At 34.5% G+C, this 24,424-nt stretch overlaps 2 protein-coding genes across 2 annotated transcripts in view; one reads left to right on the top strand and one right to left on the bottom strand.

Moving 5' to 3' along the window:
* The window catches only part of AIMP1 (aminoacyl tRNA synthetase complex interacting multifunctional protein 1), a 28,439-nt gene extending 17,881 nt beyond the window's left edge, over positions 1-10,558 (bottom strand). Inside the window, exons 1-2 of the mRNA XM_053562176.1 lie at positions 10,438-10,558; positions 1,564-1,697 (exon numbers count right to left, since the gene is read on the bottom strand). Coding sequence (XP_053418151.1) covers positions 1,564-1,697; positions 10,438-10,439 — 136 coding nt within the window. The 5' untranslated portion in view covers positions 10,440-10,558. The remainder of the gene's footprint in view (positions 1-1,563; positions 1,698-10,437) is intronic.
* Positions 10,559-10,628: 70 nt separating this feature from the next.
* The window catches only part of TBCK (TBC1 domain containing kinase), a 209,752-nt gene continuing 195,956 nt past the window's right edge, over positions 10,629-24,424 (top strand). Inside the window, exons 1-3 of the mRNA XM_053561937.1 lie at positions 10,629-11,069; positions 14,623-14,844; positions 22,406-22,478. Of these exons, the coding sequence (XP_053417912.1) occupies positions 14,652-14,844; positions 22,406-22,478 (266 nt within the window). The 5' untranslated portion in view covers positions 10,629-11,069; positions 14,623-14,651. The remainder of the gene's footprint in view (positions 11,070-14,622; positions 14,845-22,405; positions 22,479-24,424) is intronic.

Raw genomic sequence — 24,424 nt, 5'->3', positions numbered from 1 at the left:
ATCATTTTGAGTAAATCAGATATATCGCTAAAAGCTGCTTCTGGTATCTGATTAGTTATACTTTCATACTACATCTGGTAGTATAGTTCTAGTTGAAGTATAGACATATGTTCTGAGATAGGGTCTGTATCACCCAAGCTGGAGTGTAGTAGCCTCAATATAGCTCAAGGAAACCTCAAACTCCTCAAGTTATCTCCCTGAGTACCTGGGTCTACAGATACACACAACCATACTTCTTAAAATATATGTTATTATTAAAACTATTTATGAATTACTTTCTTCTAAATTCTCTTCTATAGAGATAGTATTATACAGAGAGTTAATACTTGGGTACATGGGTAGGTCATCCTATCTAAAAAATATTTTCTTACAGAATACTAAGACAGAATTTGTAAATATTTATTGTAACGAGAACCACCAGGATAGGTTGCAAAAGAACAATAATATAATATAAAGGTGAAGAAAAAACAGAATGGTTCTTTTATTTTATTTTATGCAGCAAATTTGAAATGCTAGCTAAGATGCTAGGAAATGGCCACTCAGAAAAAGTAGGTTTACAAAATATATTACATCACACAAGCAATGATCATATCCAACTTCATTCTCTTATTAATAGAAATATTAAGACTTTAAGAAAAATAGGCCAGATGCAGTGGCTCACACCTGTAATCCTACCACTCTGGGAGGCTGAGCCGGGTGGACAGCTTAAGCTCAGCAGTTGGAGACCAACCTGAGCAAGAACAAGACCCTGTCTCTAGTACAAGTAGAAAAACTAGCCAGGCATTGTGTTGGGTTCCTGGAGTCCCAGCTACTTGGGAGACTAAGGTAAGAGGATTGCTCAAACCCAAATTAAAAAAAAAAAAAAAATTAAGAAAAATAACAGAAATCCTGGGAAATATTACAAAAAAATAGATAAATAAAATTATTATTTAAATTACGGAATTTTTTTGAGACTAAACGTAGGATTCTGTAAGCCACTTGCAGTTTTACATAGGAGAGAAAGTATTTATTTTTATTAGCAATAAAAAAAATTTTGAAATTTCTATTATGACATTAACATTGGCTATTGAGAACTAAAATATATTTAAACAAACCCAAAACCAAACTAAGTCCTGAAAGTAGAAATTCAGGTTTGATATTTTTATACATATAATAGCAACTATTAAGCAAAACTTAAATTATTTCCATGTAAATGTCATCGTAGAGAGTAATATGAAAGAATACATTCTTCTGCATGTAAGATTAGAGAAAATATTTGACTTCATGTTTGATTTCACCTAAATTTCCTCATTTCTATCCTCTAATGCTACACCAACTTATTTAGAACATTATAATCTTCCTTTCGCTATCTTGAAATAACACAGTTTTCTCTACATATCATCTATTCAACATAATCAATGCTAATTCATTTTATCCTACAATATTATTACACTCAAAGTTTAAAGGAATCTGAAAGCTATCATCAAGATGAGTAAGTAATAACTTATATGGTAAGCATATTGTTTGCTCTCAATATACAAATCCAATTTAAGTATCTCCTTAGAAAATTTTAAATGTTCTTACTTGCTTTCTCCTTAAGAAGAGCAACTTGCTGCTTAAGATATTCAATGATTTGATCCGCCTCTGCACCCTTCTGCTCCAGTCTCTTTAAAACAGCATCATTATTTGCCATTTTTGCCAAGAAACGAGAGAAAATCCTAAATGAAAAAATAAAATAATAAATTACACCTGGAAGAATAAACTTACTGCATAGGAAAAAGCAGTGTGAAGGGAAAAACATTTTCAACTGTAATAGATCAATATGTTAGAAAAACACTATTCCTAAGAAGAGCAAAAAACCAAGCAAATGGCAGAAATGTTATGTAGACTAATTCCTAAATCCGTCTGAAGAAAAAATCTGCTTTGTTCCTAAATGCAGAACACATGGTAAGAACCAGATTTGAGGCAGGGAACATTTAAAGAAAATTTTAAAATACTATAGAATATTAAGGTAGAAGACAGATACGCCAAAGAAAAAGAATAACAATAAACTAAACTATGTTAATGACTATTCCACTTGTGTTCCAAATTAAAGTGAGTTGCTGACTTCCTTCCTTATATGGTATTTCTGTAAAAGGGATATTTCTGCTGTTTATTCAATTATGTACAATTTTCAGGATGAATATCGGAATTAAGAAAAGATAAATAAAAATGATAAAAAAATTAGGAAAATGTCTATTAACCATGACTACACAGAAATAATGTCATTATACACATTGTGTCTTTTATTAAAAAAAATCAGAATTTTATTTTTGTAACAAATTCATAGAAATTAAAAAAACATCCTATCAAGATATGGAAAAATGCATATAAGCAAACATTCTTGAGTTTAATTCAACATGTTAAAGTTTACACTGTCACATATTAAGATAAATAATCACAACAACAAAAGAGTGTTAATCATTAATAAAACTAGGAATTGCTCTTTTTACCTAATTTAATATGAATTTATAATTTAAAGTTTAACAATGAGACAGTATTGCTAAAATAACTAAGATTTTAAATGAAGCAGCACCCAATAAAAGGTGATTTTTTTTTTTATTAAAAAACTGGTTTATGGACAAGTAATATAAGATTGTTTTAAATTTCAAATTACTATACAATATCCATACTATATAAAGAACAAAAATGTTTGCTTTTTTATTAGAAGATCAATTCTCAAATACTTTACCCTAAAGTTGACAATACATGAAATAGATACACTACAAAAGCGAAACAAAACAAAACAAACAAAAAAATGCAGAGTAACTACCCTGTCTCCTCGAAAATAAGACATCCTCCGAAAATAAGACCTACTTACAGGAAAGATAAGAAGTCCCCTGAAAATAAGACCTAACGCATCTTTGGGAGCACACCTTAGGGAAACAGGGTAGTAAATGATGAAAATACAAATGGCAGAGCTAATCTGGAAAAGCCATAGTAAATCGCTCACTTTCTACATAGACTATATTAACAGTTTAGAAAAATGGACAAAAGAGGTACAAAAATTCAAAATAAAGAAATAACCTCTTAAATTTTGCCATTTTTACCAAAATGAATACAGAAAACTTTTGTTATTTCTAAAATGTTTTAAAAAGCAGACTTTTAGAAAAAAATATGGAAATGGTTATATTAAGAAAGCTAAAGTAGAAAAACTATATTCTTCTGAATTTTAGTATCTTGAATTACAGCATTCTTTTAGCTTAGGGTCTATCTACTGTAGTCTAACATAAGTCAGTAATCAAATATATAGGTGACATACATCTATCATAAATAAAATGACAGCTGTATTTCACCTATCATTTGTTAATATAATATACATATAATGTTTTATCAGTATAGTAATATTTGATTAGGCAGAATCTATGACTTTTCTCCAGCAAAGAAACATTTGATGAATAATACTAAGATGAATGTGAAATTTAGTGGTACACTTTAGAAAAATATGGTTTAAAAGGTATAGCTGATGAACCATTTTATTCATATTTCAAAATTAAAAAAAGAATTAGTAAATTAGTACTTTAAATGATAAGAAACAAACAGATTTAGGACAGAATAATTCTTATAAATGAGCCAAAAAGTCTAGTCACCTCCCAAAATAAAGAGCAGCCAAGTAGCTGAAAAAGCAAAACATGAAACTTATGCCTTGGCTCTCACAGAAACAGGTTGTCAAATCCTCAAACAGTAATTTGCAAAATAGAGATCATAATTCCTAGCCTAATTAAAAAAGATAAAATTTTACTGAGTTGATAAAAATATTAAGTACCTGCAAAGTACAGTCACAAAACTGAGTTAGATGAAATATGACTTTTGTAATACATATCGAAGCACAGGCATATGAGTTTAAGAAGATAGACCATCATGTTTCAAAATACAGAAACACAAATGAGCTGAATACAACTACTACGAGGTAACAAACGTGATAAAGAGAAGTAATAGAACTTTGCATGAAACTGGTAGAACAGGAGAAAGTCACAATAATCCTTAGTCATTGTTATCTAAGAGTGTTAAAAGACTAGATAGTATAAAGTGAAAAGACTTGCTAGACTAGTTTTTCTAAAACCCAAATCAGTACTACTTCATAAACTGAAATGACAAAAAGGGTTACACCTAGTTAATAGTAGGTCATAATTCCAGTTTGACAGGAAATGGCTTAACTAGTCACTTAATTTCGTTTGAACAACATTTTTTATCAGTAATCTATATGAAAATTTTTAAAACTTAAAACATTTACAATAAAAACATATCTCACCTGCATACAAAAGGAGATTAAAGAAGTTAAAAGGATTATTAAAAAGTCAAATTTATCTACCTGCCTCTCACTCAAGCATACAAAACACATAAAACACAGTAAAATCAAGTTTTAGACAACTCGTATGCTTTAAATATGGTAGGATAATAGTACGCTATTGTTTTTATATAATTATTTAATTATAATACATAAGTATATTACAAAATAAGTATAACTTATATTTGTTTATAACTTTATAATACATGCTTAAAGACCAGTTTTAAATCACAAATAGGTAAATAAAAACCAGGACTGAGAAATGTATGTAATGTATACTAGAAGTAAAAATGAATTTATTTTTAACCAAATAATTAGCTAAAAGGAACATGAGAAATGAGAAAAAAAAGAAAGAAAAAACACGTTAGTAACAAAGAGAAATGTTAGTGGGAAATCACATCACATGTAGGCCACGAAGTCTTAAAGAAAATTGAGAACAGGATGACAGTGACCCCACTCAACCATTCATACAAAAAATAATTGCAGGTGATAGTAGAAGTCATCCTGAATTTCTTGATAGATATTAATAATAAAACCTAGTATTTGTTTTTAGTGTATGTCAGGTCCTTGCTAAGCACTTCACAGATATTAATCATTATAATAATGCCACTATTAACACTCCCTCCCCTTACATATAGACACATTCAACCAAGAGTGACAAAAATAATGTGGATTTAGAAATCACACAGACCTTGGATCAAATTCTACCTTCTGCCCCTCTGTGGCTTAACAGCTGTGTGACCTTGAACGAGTTACTCTCTCTAGCCTTAGTTTGCTCATTTATAAAATGGGGATAATTTTATTTATCTCATAGAATTGATGAGGGCAAAATGAGATACTATGCATAATGCTTAAGAAGATTTTTGGCACATGGCAGATAAATGGTAGCTAACTTATTACATGTCAGACACTGAGCAAAATTTGGGGAACTCAAAACGGTATTACATGCAATTTTCACGGTCAGGAAGCTCACGGTATAACGGGTTACTTAATGTCATAATGCTTTCAGGTCCCTAGATAAGATTTTTACATTTTCTGTAGTGTTAAGGACATAACAATTACTAGAACTATAATTTATAGAAATTGATATTTAAAATGTACACAGATAATTTGGCAAAGGCACAGGTTAATATCTAGTACATAGGAGTGACAGATATTAATATGTTAACATTAATTCTGAATTTTGTGTTTATAACGATGAGTAAAACATCTAAGGGCTTGTCTGCAAGAATACAGTAAGACAACAGCTAATTGAAATTCCTGGGCACACTTTTCTTTACAAACAGTTCTTGCCATCCTAACTATGGAAATTCTAATGTTAAAAGTCTTGAGATTATTTAAACAAATGATGTAAAAAAGGAACACTCAACAGAACCAAATGTAATAAAGCAGATTTCAATCTGAATGTTTTGTGAAGGTCTTCTAAGGGCTAGTATGAGAGTCGTCAGCTCTAGCTCAGAAGACAAAACCATACAGGACTACTGATATACATAATTTTGCCAAATGCACATGGACTGACCAAGAATGCAAAAATTGTTTTACGAAAATGATGTAAATTGTTGTGGTTTAAGGTGGAAAAAAAGCATAAAAAAAAAAAATCACTGAATGTTTTCTCTTCAATTTTTGTGGGAATCAAAACCGTTCTAAAATAGTATATTAAAAAATTCACCAAACCACAAACTTTAAAGAGCTTATGAATTTAAAGCTTGAGAAAATGCTCTGCATTCTTACTACTTATGAACAAAGTCTTCATTAACTAGTATGCAATAGTTAATAGTTTCCAACAGTTTCTACAAGTCATCATTGATGACACATGTGCATGTTCTATAGTGATATATTATCTGAAATATTATTCATAATGCCAACATTAAAAATATCTTGTCTTGGGCGGCGCCTGTGGCTCAGTGAGCAGGGCGCCAGCCCCATATGCCTAGGGTGGCGGTTCAAACCCAGTCCCGGCCAAACTGCAACCAAAAAATAGCCGGCGTTGTGGCGGGCGCCTGTAGTCCCAGCTACTCGGGAGGCTGAGGCAAGAGAATCGCCTAAGCCTAGGAGTTGGAGGTTGCTGTGAGCTGTGTGATGCCACGGCACTCTACCGAGGGCCATAAAGTGAGACTCTGTCTCTACAAAAAAAAAAATATATATATATATATATCTTGTCTTGTGAGATATAAAAATATATTGGATTAGCCTCTAGTCACATCTATGGGCTAATAAAACTCAAATGCTAAAAGCCATTTAGAAGCTCTTTGGCATTAGAAGCTCTGAAAACAGATTTTCTAGTACTTGTTGATTAACTGTTATTTAAATTTTTCAAAAGTACAGGCTGGATGCAGAAGTTCATGTTGTTTTCTAATAATATCACCATTCAACTCAGGGGTGCTTTTGTCCCAGGGTAAACAGTGTTTCAAACACCTGAATGTGAATGCCTTTAAGCAAAGTAAGTTGACACCAACTTTGCTTAAAGCCTCTGATTTTGTCCTGTGTGCTGGATTATAATAAAGAACAACAATCTATACGTTCTTTGCACTAAGCTGTCAGATGGGGGAAACACAATGAATTGAAGAAATTTTTCACAATGAAGCCATGTTTAGGCCAAACAGCAGTACCACTCTAGGCAAAGCTGTTCAACTTTACTGTTCAACTCACCGCTCATTTCATTCTCGCATGGTAATCACTCCACTGTGATTTTTTAGTTTTACATTGAGTAAAAGTTAAATATCAAGATTTAAAAGTCTCCTTGGCCTCTGGAGAGCTTTTAATATGCTAATATGCACAGCATTTCTCACAGATGATAATAAAAACATATTTGTAGAGCACCTGCTATGACTGGCTAAATGCTTTACACGGATCATCTATGAACACTGCAATTATCTCCATTATATAGAGAAGAAAGTTTGAATTAAAATTAATTTGCCCCAGGCCATGCAGCTAGTTAATAAATAAGGACTGAAACTCAGGTCTGTTCGGTACTGGAGCTAGATCTTTTATTGCTTGAGTTATAATTTCTTCGAAATATATAATTATGAAGCATTTTCCAATGTACTAAATGACAGAATCCCACCCAAGAGCATCTGTCTACATCTATTCTCTAAAACAATTTGGGAAACGCTGGTTTTTGTCTCTGTGCTAAAAAATAAAATAAAGATTAAAATAATACAACAATTAATTACATGTACAATAATTATAAATATAAAGGATTTATGGAGAGAAAAAAGGCAAAGAAAATATTATACCAAATATGCTAATTGTGTCTGAACCACGAAGAATCAAGACTCCTTTTTTCCTTGTCTAACTTAAAATAGTAATAGTAATGAACATACTTTTCATGACAAATGCTTTTTAAAAGTATTATCTAAATTATCCTGTTTCTTCACATTAATCTTGTTTTTCTCAAAGTCCAAGTCGTATTTTATCAAACCTAAAACTCCATTAATTGTATGATGCCTCTAACACATGATGCTGTGCACATGTAGTGAATTTAAAGTACACCTTCATCACTATAACACACAAACAAAGATTATTTTGAGATTCTCATCTTTCTTACCATTTTTTTTTACCTCAGCTACACCAATACTGGTCCCCATCCCATGTAAATTGCCTGCAATTTCTTTTAAATTCCAAAGCCCCTGCCCCAGGCTTTCAATGTTAAGAACCAAATAAAGCAAATAACTATTGCTTTGACATTGAAGTTTTCAGTACAGACTTTACATTTTACTTCATTGCATAGAACTCCACAAAAATGTTAATCAGACTCTCTAATTCTCAACCCTCTAATTTCGCTATTTCAGAATAACAATTAGGTAAATTGTTATTACAATTAATAAAGCCATTAATTGTAAAATAACTTCAATCATTAGATGCTCTATTATTTTATGTTCATTATGAAAAAGATCACAGTTGATTCAACTGACCCAATGCTTTCTTATTACTTAGCTATATTCTATAATATGTGAGAGATCTCTTTTATATTAAACCCTGGATTTTTAATTCTATCTCTTTTGTTTCCCTGTATTTCCGAATACACAGTTAACTTTTCATTTTAATGCTAAATCATAATCTTCTGAAAGATACTTAATATGGAAATTAAACTCAACTGCTATATACCAACACTGCACATAATTCAACTGAACTATTGACAATATTAACAGTTATGACCAACTATGCATAAGAGTATGCAATATAAGTACATCTCAACTGTCAGTTGTTCTATATTGATGTTAAGATGTCAACAATTTTAAAAAACACCCCGATGAAGGAGATGTAAATATTAAAAAAAATTGTATATCAGAATTGATGAACTACAGTAATTTTAATTGCTTTTTCTTTCTTCTCCTCCCTTCATCTCTATTCTTCCTTCCAACTTCTCTCCCTCATTTCTTTCACATCCAAATTACCAGTTACCTAATACTGAAACATCTTTATTACAGTGGTAAGCAATGCGGCACCTTTCAGAACTAGATTAAAATTCCTCCTAGGATTTAAAACGTGTGTCAAAAATCATCAGAATTTAGAGAAAGGTAAATAATAAAATTAAATATATTGAGAACAAGGCATCTTAGAGACACTGAAAATATGTAATAGCAGCAAACAGCTGTAATTCCAGTTTTGTTTTTTTATCAACGTTTGTTCAAACCAATAAAAGGAAGATCTAAAACCACTTTTTTGTGTGAAAATTATTATTTATTCTTGATTGTTTCCCTTACCAGAGAACCTTCTTTTCCTTTACTGATGAGGACACAGAGGGTCCTACAGGGTTTAAAGGATGCCTAGGAGGGGACTAGAGTAGATAGCTATGAGAAGACAGTCCATTTATTTCCAGATACTGTAGTCATTAACACAAAAATTCTCCCTCTAGTAAAGTGTGCACAAAATCTAAAAGAGTATGTCTGGGCCTTCAAGAGCTTACTTCACAACAGGGCTGTATTTCAGCTGGTTCAGATTTTCTTCAAATATTTAATAAACCTTTTCTACCCACTGATAACTCATTCCCATTCTTTCTCCCATTCCTATGCAAAGACATAACTAATAACAACAGCTACTCCTTTAATGAAGTAGGCCCATTCCATACCTTGCCATTTAATCTTTGCAACATTGTAAGATATTATTTCCATTTTATAGATAGCCTTAGAAAAATTATATGGCTTGTCTAAATCCACTCAAGAATCAAATGGCAAAGCTATGACTTTAACTCTCTCCCACTAAAATTCATTTTAACGTGGCTCCCAAATCCTAATTAAAGAAAATTAACCTGTCATCCATAATTCTCTTACATAACTAAATAAAGTGCACAAAAATACATCTGGTCATTTCTTACCACCCATAGTCAAGCCACCACTTTGCTCTGGATTACTTACTAGAAGAGCCACCTAACTGGTCTTCCACCCTGTCCTCCTCAGCCAGAGTGACTCTATTAAAAGGAAGTCAGATCGCATCACTCTACTCTTCAAAACCCTGTAATGGCTTCCTAAAGTTAGAGGCCCTAAAGGTCCTTCATGACCTGTTCATGGTGTCCCTACTTTTGTCTCCAGTGAAGGGTTAAACCTTCCACTTCACTGTGACCCACAGGCTTGCTGTTTCCCCAACTTTCTGCTTCATGGCCTTTGCAATGACTGGTCCCTCCACCTGACTGCACTTCTCCAAGATATGTGCTGTTTACTGGAAAGTCATCTTTTCAGTGAAGACCTTCCCTTGCCACACAAAAATTTCTTCCCAGCTTTCTAATTTTTCTCTTCAGCACTCATCACGATGTAAAATATGGTATGTTTGTATTTACTTTGCACAGTATGGGTCTTCCTCAAAAAAATGTGAGCTACTCATTTCCCCCCTTTCGCCAATGCCAAAAACGATGCCTGGACTATAGCAGCCTTTAAAAAACATTTGCCGAATGAAGGAACTGTCATGTCCCCTGTCCTGCACAACACTCAAGTCCACTGACACACATTCATGTAACAGCAAACATGCCTATGAATCTGTTTTATCCAGTAGCATCCTTTCTATTGGCCCTGCATTCCATTTCTCAAACTTGGCTTCTTCAAAAGATCCCAAGCTCTTCCCTATTTCCCATGGCAAGTGGGAAAGCCTCCTAGGATGGCAATGCACTGACTGCGGACCCTCCAGACGTCACTCACATGAAACAGACTGGGGTTCGGCGGCCGACCGGCCGAGAGCAGGCAGGGACAGGCTCCCTCTGACCACCGCGGCGAAGAAGGACCCCAATGAGGTGTTTGCGCTAAACGCCTGAGTGCTCCGCACTTTTACCCCGCCATGGTCTTCGCCGCCCTATGCGCAGTCCCATTAACCTACCGCACCGTGCTCCTGGTCTTCCATCCCCTCACCCGATATCGACAACTCTCTCCACACCTCTTCTTCTGTCCCAATTTGTCGTCAATTTGGGCAAGCGGCAGGACACCGAAAGTCAGGGTCTTTTCTTAGTGCGGCGTCGTTGAGACAGTGAGGTCAGAAGAAATGGCCAGTTGGAGTCCAGAGTGGTGGGTAAAAAGCTGGGAGCTTGGCGTGCAGAGAGCCAGGCTCGGGCTCCTGGCCGCGGGCCTACACGGAGCCTCGGTGGACTCAGCTGGCAGCCAAAGGGCAATCTCTGAGCTCCCAGCAGGAGCCGCCTTTTTGCAGAAGCACCTGAAATGCAGGGTCTGGTGTAGTAAGCAGTGGCAGCAACACCAGCCACAGCGACAGCGCTGGGCCCCTGTGTAGCAGCTCAATCCCCCTTGTCCTTGTGCCCGCCTGCGTCCCCAGACTCAGACAGGTATCTGTGTCGTCGTGGGTGGGGCGTGTGGGAGGTAGACTAATATCAGGAGCTGCGACTGGCCTTCCGTGTCTGCAGCGACGAACAGCCGAGCTGTGGAGCTGCTGGTTGCTGGATACTGTCTCCATCGTTAGCTGCAGCCCTTCCCCCTGGATCACACCGTCACCTGAGTTCTTTGGGAATTGTGGGCTGCTCTTTAAAGTAATCGCTGCATCACTGTATCTAATGAATCTGGGCCTGCCCCTCCACTACTTATCATAGATGTGAACTTTTGGTTGGATTTGGTTTTGGTTTTCAAGGTTTAGTCAGTGATTGAATTGTAACACTGCCTTGAGCGGTAGGAGAAAACGAAGCAGTGAAAGAATTTACTTGAAAATTGTCAGGGGCTGCTTTTCCAGGCACCTGTCCCTGTTTCTATTGGGGACAGAAAGATAACTTTTTAAGAGACGATGTATATAAAATGAATGAACTAGTTATCATTTGCCCGTTGAAGAAATGTAAAAGCTGTTTTATTCATGGTAAAATCAGCATCTTTTACCCTATTTTTGACTTTTCCCCTCCCATTTGAGTTATTTGACTCCAAGTTCTTTGAGAGCAAAGAATGTGTCTTGTTCACTTTTTTTGGCCCAGCAGCTAGGTAAACATCTGACTTCAAATAGGGGTTTCAGGATGTTTATTGAATGAATGAATTTCAAACCCAACTGCTTACATTGTTGTTTTCCTCATTTAATCTCTCACCTCGGTGGGGTTTTTTCACTAGCTTTCTTCATCCACCAAGTGTAAGCAAACGTTAAGTGTGTGTATTTTTGTGTCTTTAAGCCTTTTTTGGTGCAATCATCCAAGAGGTAGTTGAAATAGAACGCTAGTGAAATGTTTTATACTACTTAGAGTTATATCTTTTTGAATCAGTGCATTTCATTCGTCCTTCGGTTATTTGATTTTTAGTTGTCTAAATGATAAAGACACCTAATTGAAAATCAAACAGGATAGTGCAGTAAGACTGAATAATAAAATGTAGCGGTTCGCTGCCTCACCCTTCCTACTCCCAGTACTGTCCTCAAGAGGTAATTACCTTTTCTAATTTTAGGTATATATGTTGAATAATGAGAAAGATAGTCACTACCTTTTCCTTCATCATCTCAGAAAGTATAACCACTCCATCTTTTTTTAAGCTGGTCTTTTACTTGTACATTGTTAAGATTTATAATATTTATATTTCTTGACTACAATATTTTTGCTTTGTTTATGTGCTAAAACCAATAAAATATTTACAGTATTACAGCTTTATAGTTGTTACATTATTTTGTGCAGAGTCGTGCAGTATGCTATTAGAAGCAGTACATTTTTTCCCAGTATTTTAACTTCATGATTCCAGTACTATACTAAGGAGACTATTTGTGATATCAAGATCAAATTGGTTCTTTTTTCCCTTCCAATATCAAAAATCATGCCACGCTTGAGTGTGTTTTATTTTTTGAACCATATACTTTAATAGTTGGTAACCCTCCTCACTTTCATGATTGCCTTCTTGCTTTCTTTTGGGAAGAGGTGCATGTGCTTTCTTTATCAAGTTCTCTCTTTCTTTGTGTAAAATAGATAGAAGTTTCCATTCCATTCATTTGCTTGGGCACATTCCTCTTGGAGCCTGTTGAGTTTCTGTTTAATTTAAAAGGATTGCCTTGTAGTCCTTTTATGTTGCTTCTCTCCTGGGTTTACATTCATTGAAACTTTTGCTATTTTCATCAGTGTCTGTAGTAGCTACTATAATTCTTGGTTTGTCCAATTTCTTTTGGAGAGAACTTTGTCTTCTTTTGCTTGGCTGGCAAATAACTGCGCACGTTATGGTGCGAGTGACGGAGTTGAATCTTCTAATTCTTCAACACTTCAAATCACCCTTCTGATTTCAAACCCTCTTTGCTCTTCTTCATTGTTCTTGCCTAGTATAAGTCTGAAGTCTCTGAACTTGAAGAAGCCAAGCAAACCTCTTGACTAATAGGTTGTAGCTTCCTTCTTTCTGTTTTTTTTTTGTAATGATACTCTTTCATATGTGTTTTACTTTGTAAGAGTTTCTTGAAATATTTTATCATCTCCTGGCCTCTTTCCTTGTTAAATATTTATACATCTTAAAGCATTTGTTTTTATTGATTTTAATGAGGTTCTGGACTGACATGAGATAAATGGTCTATTGAATTGGAATTCAGGCATATTTATTATAAAAGCTGAGAAAGGAAAAATGAAGTGCTTTGCCAGTGGAATGTTTTTTTACTGAGATACCTGAGTGAGAGATTTTGTCAGGAGACCTTTTCGGTTATACCTGCCTTAATGTAATTCAAATTGATCTGGGGCAAGTTTATTAATCTCCACGCTTCTCTTTTACATAACTCTGAGATTACTATTTATTTTGGAGTCAATGCAAATAGAACCCCTCACACTGTACACATGGAATAAGTGTCTCAACAGAAGGCAATAACATCTCTCAGTTTTGTTGAACATCTCTCAGTATTGTTGAGTGGATTAAAACAAATCATGTGTATAAAACACGTTTTGTCCCAATGAAACACATGGCACAAAAATGAAAATCGATTAGTAATTTGATAGACACTTCTGTTATTATTATCTAGTTAAATTTTTGCTATTACCCTGTTTCCCTGAAAATAAGACAGTGTCTTATTTTAAGGTGTGCTCCCAAAGATGCGCTAGGTCTTATTTTCAGGGGATGTCTTATCTTTCCTGTAAGTAGGTCTTATTTTCGGGGAAACAGTATTACCAAGATCCCTGATTATTTAGAGTTTCTTACTTCTCTCACTGAGAAGGAAAGGTTCTTGATAGTGTGGGGGTCATTTAATCTTTAGGTAAAGTTCAGAGCATGATAATAAAGATGCAGTAACAAAATTCCTGTCTTCCCTGCCCCAGCCCCAGCCCCAGCTCCCCCTCCCCCACTATGGTGACTTAATAAGCCTCCACTCTTTTTTTTTTTTTTCCCCTTTGGGAACGATTTTTTTTTTCTTTATTGTTGGGGATTCATTGAGGGTACAATAAGCCAGGTTACATTGATTGCAATTGTTAGGTAAAGTCCCTCTTGCAATCATGTCTTGCCCCCAGAAAGTATAACACACACCAAGGCCCCACCCTCCTCCCTCCTGAGCCTCCACTCTTAAAACTGTCAGGAATCATTCAAAACAGAATGTTCTATCTTCTTTTTTATGCCACTGAAAAATCATTGAATTTGGTGTAGAATTACATTAAAAATTTATATTTGTGTGGTTTTCAGTTGGTATTATAATTTTTTTTTTTGAGATAGAGTCTTGCTGTCTTGCCCATGCTGGTCTTGGACTCCTGGTCTCAAGTGATCCTTCCACCTTGGCTTTCTAGAGTACTAGGATTGTAGACATGGGCCACCGTACCTTGTCAGAATTTTGTAACTTTGATATTTTTACTGCAAAGTGTTCAAATTGGCATTTTCCTTCAAGTTGTATATTATTAATCATGTTTAAGGTAAGAAAATGTTGGCTTAATGGCTTGTCGATCTGTCATAAAATTCTTTCCTTTCCAGGTCATCTTAGAAGAACTAGGATTCAAAAAATGTTTCCCTTGAAGGATGCCGATATGGGTGCCTTTACCTTCTTTGCCTCAGCTCTGCCACATGATGTTTGTGGAAGCAATGGGCTTCCTCTCACACCTAATTCCATCAAAATTTTAGGGCGCTTTCAAATCCTTAAGACTATCACCCATCCCAGACTGTGCCAGTACGTGGATATTTCTAGGGGAAAGCATGGTGAGTTGTTTTTGTGGGGTTCCCCCCCTATTTTGTGTTCTTTACTTTGTTACGCTGATTAAGTTATAAATATTATACTGCATATAGTAAATTTATAAAGAAATCAGTATATGTATGCCTATGCCCTTTTCTTCCCCCTCACTTCTCTCCCTCTTTTTTTTTTTTTGGTATAATTGCCCATTTATTTGCAGATCTACCAGGTAGAACCCAAACTCTTTACCAGGCTATTATATGCAAAATGCATTCTGATCTAGTCCCTGCTCTCCTCTTTAGATGGGTTGCTTATTGTTTCTACCTACATGGCAGCTAGGCCGAGCTGTATTTACTAATCAGGAGACAGGGCCATTGTAGAGGGGTTAGCCATTTGCTCACTGCATAACAGCTTCTGCTTAATGGAGTAAGTGGAAGCTAAAATCTGATTTTTTTCTTCTGATTTATTCTGGGGGAAGCGTGCTTTTACTAATTTACTTAAAAATAACCATGAAGAACTAACCAGTGGTAAATATAGCTACCATAGACTATATAGATAGCTCTAGCCATTTGGCACAAGCCCAGAAAAGAACTTTTATCTAGTATTTGTTTAAAAAATAGTAAGTTATTGCTAAGTTTTTTGTTTGTTAAATGTCTTCAATGACATTAATTAAATGTTGAAAAATTATGGGGATCATTTGGTACTTTTTAATATTAACTAGCAATTAATAGATATTTTCGATCCTTCATACTTCAACACCCTCCCTCCACCTAGTATAGTTACAGATTCTAAAGAATTTCCAAATGTAGGGCTGAGTTAGTTCCAAAACAACTCTAAAGCTCGGAAGTGTAGTAGATTCTTACTATCTATGTCTGGTGACCATGTTTAATTTTGCTTACACCTGCAAATTGGGCTGAGGCCTGTCTTCCCAAACTTAGTTCTTAGAACTTCATTCTTGTTTCCCAAAGTGCTCTTTGTTTTTTCCCACTGTATCTGGAAGCTTTAAGTCATGTAATTGGAGTCTTAACTCTGACCAATTTTTCCGAGGCCTCCTTTTCTTGGAATAATTAACTGAATAGTCTGAAATATTTCGTGAGCCCCTTCTTTTCCTTTCTCTTTCTACTGGGTCCCTGTAAACACTGAATTGGGAACTGCCTACAGTGGAATTCCTTTGGGGGAATATACTTGCTAACCTCGCATATGAACTTCCTTCTTGATTATCATTGTGAGATTGGAACTCACCCCCTTCCACAGTGTCGTCTCTTGTACCTGGTCATTATTCTGTGAAACCAGCGCAACAGTCTGGTTAGTCCCCTTACCTTGACCACCATATCGCTGTTTTCTCTGTTTTTCCTCCTTTTACATGTCAGCAGCCCTGTTCTGTGGACTTACATAGGTCATGGGTGGATATAAAATTCATATATTTTAAGTTGGGCACTCTGGAATGAAAATACCAGTGATTGTCAAAAGGCTAAGGAATTTGATTATCTTGTTTTCATTGACAGTGTTCAGACTCTAAAAAGTGTGCATAAGGAGTAAATAGCTGAATTAGAGTAATTGTTTATGTAAAAACTGTTTGTTCCAAGGCATCTCAGTCATTTCATTTGTAGTTTGAAAACTTTGAAAAGTTTCTACTCAGCAATCTCCTTAGTGAATAACATGTATCTTTCAAGATGTAATACTATGTGATTTCGATTTGTGACTTTTTAAAGAATTTCGATTTCTAGTTCTACTTTTTCCCCTTTATTCTATTCTTGTTATGCAGATATCTTGGCATTGGTAGTTCCCACCCCCACCCCACTTTGTTATCCCTTATGTGAAGTTACATGTGACATGTGGTCTGTTTTAATTATGTTTTCACATGTTATGTTAATTCAAAAGTCAGGCTTTCAGTGTTTCTTGTAGATCATTCAAAACCAATTCAAGATGATATTATTTTCTGCTAATTCAGAAGGATGAAGTGTTTAATCTCAAGAACAGTAGACATTTTATTAGAATTTGAGAGCTTGGATTATTTTTTAAAAGTCAAAGAATATCCATTCAGAAGAAAAAAGCCTATAAAGAGTAAAAATCCTTATGGTAACAAATTTGATATTAGTCTTTTGAGCTTGAAAGCTCAGCAGTGCTTGGAAATAGAGTGAAGATTAGAAATGGTAGTGCATTCCTTTTTATTTGGTACTGAATATCCAGAATGATTGCTAGTGAAATTAAGAATATAATTATTTTAAATAATAGATTTGAAATTCAGGTAGAGAATAATAGAATTATTAAGGACCTGTGAGATCATTTATTCTATATTGCTAGTATATAAACTTCAGACTAAGTATTTGTATCAGTCCAAATTTCTTCAGAGAAACCAAAACAGTAGGATATGTTTTAAGAGATTAATTGCTAGGCATTGGCATGCATGACTGTGGGCAGGCTAGGCAAGTTCAAAACCAAAGGGCAGCCATCAAGGACAGGCTGAACTCTGGATTGGAGCAGAGGCTATAGTTCACAGGTGAAATTTATTCTTCCTTAGGCGCTTCAAGGCTGGTCTTAAAGGCTGCTCAACGGATTAAGACAGGACCACCTAGATTGTCTATCTACTTTCTTTTACTCAAAGTAAACTGATTATTGACTTATAATTAGTTACAAAATATTTCACAGCATCTAGATTAGTGTTTGATTGAATAAATGGCATCTATGGCTTCATCAGGTTGACTCATGAAACTGACTATCACAGTAACTTGGTACCATTATTGTTATTTAAGCAGAGTATTTTTCTTCCAGGTTTTAAACTGTTTATACATTTAAGTAAATTTTATATTTTACAGGTGATGAGCAAAAGAATGATGAAATCACTGCAGTCTAATAATCCTTCAAATTATTTTAGGACTTCACAATTTATCTCTTCTTTCTCTAATCATCTTTTTTTAACTTCCCCATCCCTTATTCAACTTTTTTATCTTTCTTGCTTAATTTTGTACTCTCTTCAGTTTCCTAGAATTGACTTATAATATATATACAGTGTAGGCTAGACATAGTACCTGATATCAGTGTTCATCAAATCTTTGTTAGAAGGAAAATTATTTCACAGTTCTTGTATGGTTCCAACTTCTTAAAGTTGATCTTTGTGTCACATTTTTTTTTAATAAATAATGCCACTACATTGATGGTTTATATTTGGGAGATTATGATTCTCAAACATTTTATTTTGTGAAACTATATTTTTATAAAAAACAAGTTATTTTCAAACAGTGGTGCAGAGTTTCAGACTGAAGACTCTCCAACGATTTCTTGAAAAACCTGGTTCATATTGGAAACATTATTTTGGTATGAACTCCATTACCTCTGAGAGAAACTTTGATAATCTGTCAAGGATTATGGCTCTACAGTATTAAAACAAAGCTTAAAAATTTTATAGAATCTTGATGCTTTAGCAAACACAAAGCATTTCAAGAAGAATCCTTACAAATTTTAATCATGCTAAACTCTTAGGAAATATTTTACAGATTTGGAGAATTATGAATATCTGATTTAAAATGGTTAATTAATAGAACATACACATTTTAATAAATGTTGATGATTAATAAATTATCCAAATTAAAATGGTTAATAAATAGAACACAGTTATTTTAATAAATGCTGATATTAAAATCAGTGCTACTGAGTTATTTATTACCTATTATAGTTATACTCTAAACTGTGTATGCATATCATTTTCTATTCATGACATCTCACATTAGTTCTTATTCACTTCTAATGGCATATCTTGCCTTTGCTCAACTTAATTCATTCAGTAAGTATATGTACATTACGTTCCTGTATGTTTTAGGTGACATTTTAGACACTGTTGATGCACTAAGGAACAAACCAGTATGATTCCTGCCGTCATGAAAGGTATTATGTGGTAGAGAAAAAAGATGTCACAGTAGCCTTCCTTACCTTCATTACCAGTAGACGCCTGAAACCTTGAAAAGTGCTGAACCTGATGGCCATCAGTCAGAACATGTTTGTATTTACATCTTCCACCCACAAATATAATGCTCTTTTCATCTTAACTAAGCACTTAGCTCAAACTGTGGCCATGACTTTTGCAGTTTGAGGTGCTACAACAAAACTCACATGAATTTCTTTCTTCACAGTTTCACAGATGATTCATTCTAACCATATATGTTAGCAACTTCAGCAAATAACTTTTTTCCTTTCCTTAGCAAATCAAGAACTTTTACCTTTTCACTTAAAGGTGGCACTTTAAGCCTTCTTTTTTGGCTTGTTTAAATTGCCAGGAAGAAATTTCATCACACTACTCAGAATGGCATGCAACCTTAAACTTATGAATTGTTTATTTCTGGATTATTACACTTAATATTATTGGACCACAATTGACTGCCAGTAACTGAAACTACATAAAGCAAAACTGCCAATAAGGGGGGACTATTGTAGATAAAAATGAATACAAATTCTTAGAGTTGAAATAAATGTTACCAAAAAAGTACAATGTAGAATATATTACAGAAATAGCGAATCAATTTGGGGGGGAACAGAAAAGTACTCCTTGAGGAAGTCTCATTTAATCATGGTCTGAAGAATGATTAATAATAATAAAACTTAACATTTAGATAGGTACTACTTACTGTGACCTGTGAACCAGGCACTGTTCTAGGTCCTTAATATGTATAATAACACATTTCAAACTCACATCCACTGTATGTGGGCGAGGCTCCTGTTCTCTCCATCTTACGGAAGATGGCATAGAGAAGTTAGCAGACGTTTCTAAGGTCACATAACTGGTAAGTAGTGAAATAGGGATTTAAGGCCAGACAAAATAGAAACTATGCTCTTAACCACTCTGTTACATGATAGGAGTTAACAGGGAGAAAAGAATGAGGAAGGTCATTTCAGGGTGTGGGACCCATGTCCTCCTCTAAGTCAGAAAGGGGGAAGGAAGACCAGTGTAGCTGGCAGTTGGCAAACAATACAAGAGGAGGGTAGAGAGGGAGTTCCATATTCAGATTCATTATTATTTATCACTTGCACCTTAGTGTGAAAATATGTGGAGGGGAATAAGAATTAATGTAAGAAAATCAGTTAAGAGATTATTCCAGTAATCTAGAGAGGACACTGGCTTGGACCCAGATTGTGGCAGATGAAACAAACTATAGAACCTCCATAGTTGACCACCTGCTCATGTTGAACTAATTTTCCTGGACCAGACATGCACTGCATGTACATACCAGTACAGTAAGCCCAGTTCGTTATGTTGGCCACCAATGTAAGTTGACCGGTTTGTAACCCGTCTGTTGAGTTGTCAGCTTAAAGACTCCTTGTTTGGATTTGAGAAAAGGGAGATTACTCCTAAGTTGCTAACAGAGCAGCTGGTTGGATAGTGATATCATTAACTGAAATAGTACTGAACTAAAGGGATCAGACTTGAAAAGCAAAGTCTAAGTTAAGCTTTGATTCTTGAGTTTTACATTAAATCAAAAAGTTTTGTATCAAAAGCCTGTACTTCAGAAGACATTGTGAACTTGAGGTAAATTTTGAGAGTTTTTTTTTTAACCATGGCAGTAGATGAGGAGAAAACAGTAAGAAGACCAAGCTTGGTTTAATCTGGTAGAAAAGGTGATAGTCTACAGAGGAGTCTGAGGGGAGGGAGCAAGAAAGGTGTAAGGAAGACTGACAAAATGTAGTGAATGGAGAGCAAAGGAATGCACCTCTGGGTTGTACTGATACTTACGTGATTTTTCCTTCTAGAACTTAACAGTTGTACTAAATTACTTGGAGTTCAACTTTGCCTGCTCTTTTTTGAATGAAGAACTTGACTTTCTTGGTTTCCTTCCCCCCCTTTTTTTTTTCAAATTTAATTTTCTTTAAATTTCTGTTAAATATTCCTGCTAAATTCCCTCTTTAGCGTCATCATTTGATATTTAATTTTCCTCCTGTTCCTGTTCTTTTGGAATCTTTTATCTGAAAATGGTAGCTTTCCTTTATAACATGTTTAGTTTTTGTTTCAGATCGTTCTGTGTAATGCCACCTCCATAGACAGTTTTAACTTCCAAGCTATGTCCCAACGTAATACCTTGCCCCACACCTCACGTGACTTCCTGTGTACCATTGCCCTTCTTTGCATACGTTGATTCAGTCCTTACTGATTCACTCCATATGCTAGACCTCCTGCTCTGAACTTCTTTTCCCCATATTTTCCTGTCTGTTTTTTCCATTTATCCTACTTTTTTATTTTCACAAACCACCTCTTTTTAATTATTATTATTCCCAGCCTTTTTTGCACTTGTACTTAATCTCTTCTCAGTCATTATGTTTTGCACCATTCTTTCTTACCTTACTTAGAACCCATTTTGCATAGATAACGGCACTCCCAATTCTTTTAAACCAAATTCCTGAAAGAACTGTGTCAAATTCTAAATGCTTGTATACTCAGTTATACTTTTCCTTTGTTCCTCCTAGCCTCATGCATTTAACAAAAAATTATTAATCTGCTATTTGTCAGACATTTTAGTCTCTAGGGATAATGGATCAGAGAAAAACAAAGGTATGGACTGGCCCTCAGAACTGTGCTATCTTAGTTGTTATTAATTGTACCTATCATTGTTTTACATTATTTGCTTTCAAACCCTTGAACAACATGGGTTTGAACTGTGTAGCAACCACATAGCCTAGAAACATCAAAAAAATTAAGAAAAAGGTTCATGGTGAATGCATAAAGTGTATGTAGATACCATTATATTTATGTGTAAATCAACTGTTTCGGGGTGTCCAACCTTTTTTCTGCCACATATCGGAAGAATAAGAATAAGTCTACCAGGCGTTAAATACAAACACTAACAAAAGCAGATGAGCAAAAGAGAAAACTCCATGCATACTTTTCACAATATGCAACACGACAGATAAGCAAAACAATCCCCAAATAATCTACATACAGCCCATGACCCATAGGTTGGACACTCAAACTTTATGTCATACAGAAGGCTTGCAGTCAGCAGCAAGCTGTTAGTATTGGGTGGGGGGGGGGAAGTTACATATAGATTTTCAACTGCACGGGGGTTTGGTATCCCTAACCACTACATTGTTCAAAGGTCAACTGTAATTCTAAGTCAATTTTCTTTCTCTATAGTCATGATTCAGAGCATTGCTACATTTCTCAAGTTTCTGAATACCATTTCAAAGATTTTGTGTTCAGACTCAAAGCAATCTGTACATAGCTCCCCAATTTTCCCTTTCCTTCAACGTTTCTTTATAACTAAATCTATTTTACTTCTTCCAATCTTTGTCAGAAGGAGATTCGCTTCCTTTTCCCCAAGATCAGACTTTTCATCTGTTTTTCCTGATGCACATGAGAGAAACTCTAGAAGGAAAAAAAAAAAGACTAACATGAAAAGGAATTGTTATTTAATACTATATATTGTTTTATTAGATGTTTGTCCTAGTATTTTATATACTTGGTGATGACATACTTAATATAGAGTTTTAAAAGCTCTTTTAAAATATTTTTATTTGTGGTATATGTTAATATCCTGAGTGGGTTATTTTCTTATAAAAATGTTTTGTTAATCAAATAATAAATTGAATTTCCTTTGTGTTACTCAGAAAGACTGGTGGTGGTGGCTGAACACTGTGAACGGAGCCTGGAAGACTTGCTTCGAGAAAGAAAACCTGTGAGGTACTGTGTCATACCAGGACAATTCCATGAAAAGCAGATATTGGCAAATAAAAAGGCATTTAAACTAGAAACTGGAGGATTTTGGTTTCTTCTGTTATTTGTTTAATGATAAAATCCAGGTGCAAATTTTCACTTTAGGAAACTTAATTCACAAGCTACATAGAAATTCTGGGTTAACATACTCAGATGTTGATCTTTTTTGAGGTAGTTATTCTCCAAAGTTCCTTGAAAAAAATTTTTTCAAGAGGATATATGTGAAAAATGAAATCTTCTTAGTACTAAGCATTCAGTAGCTGAAATTAAGATTATTTTCCTGAAGGGAACACATGGTAACTTTGAATAGGAAACTAATATTCCTAAGAATACAGTGAACTGTGCTAAGGAAAGCCCATGTTGAAAATTAGGGAGAGGTAATAAGTATGGCTTGAGTAGAATTTAATGATACAGTTTAAATAAATTAATTTGTTTCCTGTCTTAATAATTTAATCAATACATGGCTTTACTTTCTATCTCTTGGCAAAGAGTATGTAGTCTAAATTTTTATAACAAATATGCTATTAAACAAACTGCTTTATAGATCAAAAATTATTTAAAAATCTTAACTAATATTTCTCTAGTATATAAATAAAGTTATATTAACTGAAAACAAATACTTGCTGTCCTTATAGGATTGTAATTATTCATTCTAGTTTCAAAAATATTCTTATTTTCATTGTTTAATACTTTTCAATCAAATCCATGAAAATATTTTTCAAGGGAATAAAAAAAGTTTATACTCTTAAATGATAGTAATTTGGTAGAAGCAAAACAAATAAATATAAGTACTATCATTGCTACTTCAAATGCCTTGGTTTGGGGTGGCCTCTGGAATGAAAAATACACATATACGGTAGCCTTACTTGCTTCATTAGAAATGTCTATCCCGACTATAAATATTAAAAGTGACTTTTCTATGTATTTAAAAATAGCTAAACCTTAGTTAGTAAATATGTTTTGTAGTTATAATTTTGTAATGTCACTAGTCTTTTAATTTTTTTAAATAATATATTATTCTTTGATAGTTCAAATTTTTGCTTTAATTTATAAGCCCCTGCTACTCGAAACATTTCTCTGTGAAAGCTACTTGATACTTAAATTGAAAACCAGTTGTAGCCATGTCTTTATCTAAGAAAAAAATATTTTCACTGTGTCTGGATTAAATTTATGTAGAAATTTACAATGTAATAGATATGATGAAAAAGCCACTAACTACTTAGGCAGTGTTGGACAAGTCTCTTAATCATTTTCTTTACCCATAAAATAAGAATTTTACTTGACGTAGGAATCATTTTAGAATAAGTTACTCTCAATGTAATGAGAGGCTTAATGTTTAATATATATTATATCTGATAACATGTTGATCATTTTTCTTTGTAAGTATATTATTGTTTTATTTTTGTAGACTGACCCATTAACCTACTATTGCTATTTATTTAAATGGTAAATTTCTCTTTTTAAAATAGAGATGGGGTCTTCCTCTGTCATACAGGCTCAAGCACTATGGTAAAGTCATAGCTCAATGTAACCTTGAACTCCTGGATTCAGGGAATCATCCTGGCTTAGCATCCTGAGTAGCTGGGAGTACTCACATGCATTACTGTGCCTGGCTAATTTTTTATTTTTTGTAAAGTTAGGGGTCTATGTTGCCCAGCTGATCTTGAACTTCTGGTCACAAGCAGTCCTCCTTGCTCAGCCTCCCAAAATGCTGGGATTATAGGAATGAGATACTGCCCCCAGCCTAAAATGGTAGATATCTTGACAGAAGAACCCATGGCAACTCTCAGTGTAAAATTTCAGTGCTATAACTTGAAAGGATAAGTTGTTATAGAAACATCTATTTTGTGATCCAACAGTCCTACTCCTATATACATGGTTTCACTAAATTTTGTACCCTGGGTACCCCATTT

This window comes from Nycticebus coucang, chromosome 1 (genome assembly GCF_027406575.1).
Source record: "Nycticebus coucang isolate mNycCou1 chromosome 1, mNycCou1.pri, whole genome shotgun sequence".
Taxonomy (NCBI): Eukaryota; Metazoa; Chordata; class Mammalia; order Primates; family Lorisidae; genus Nycticebus; species Nycticebus coucang.
The sequence above is the reverse complement of the archived record's forward strand: the minus strand, read 5'-3'. Positions and strand labels throughout refer to the sequence as shown.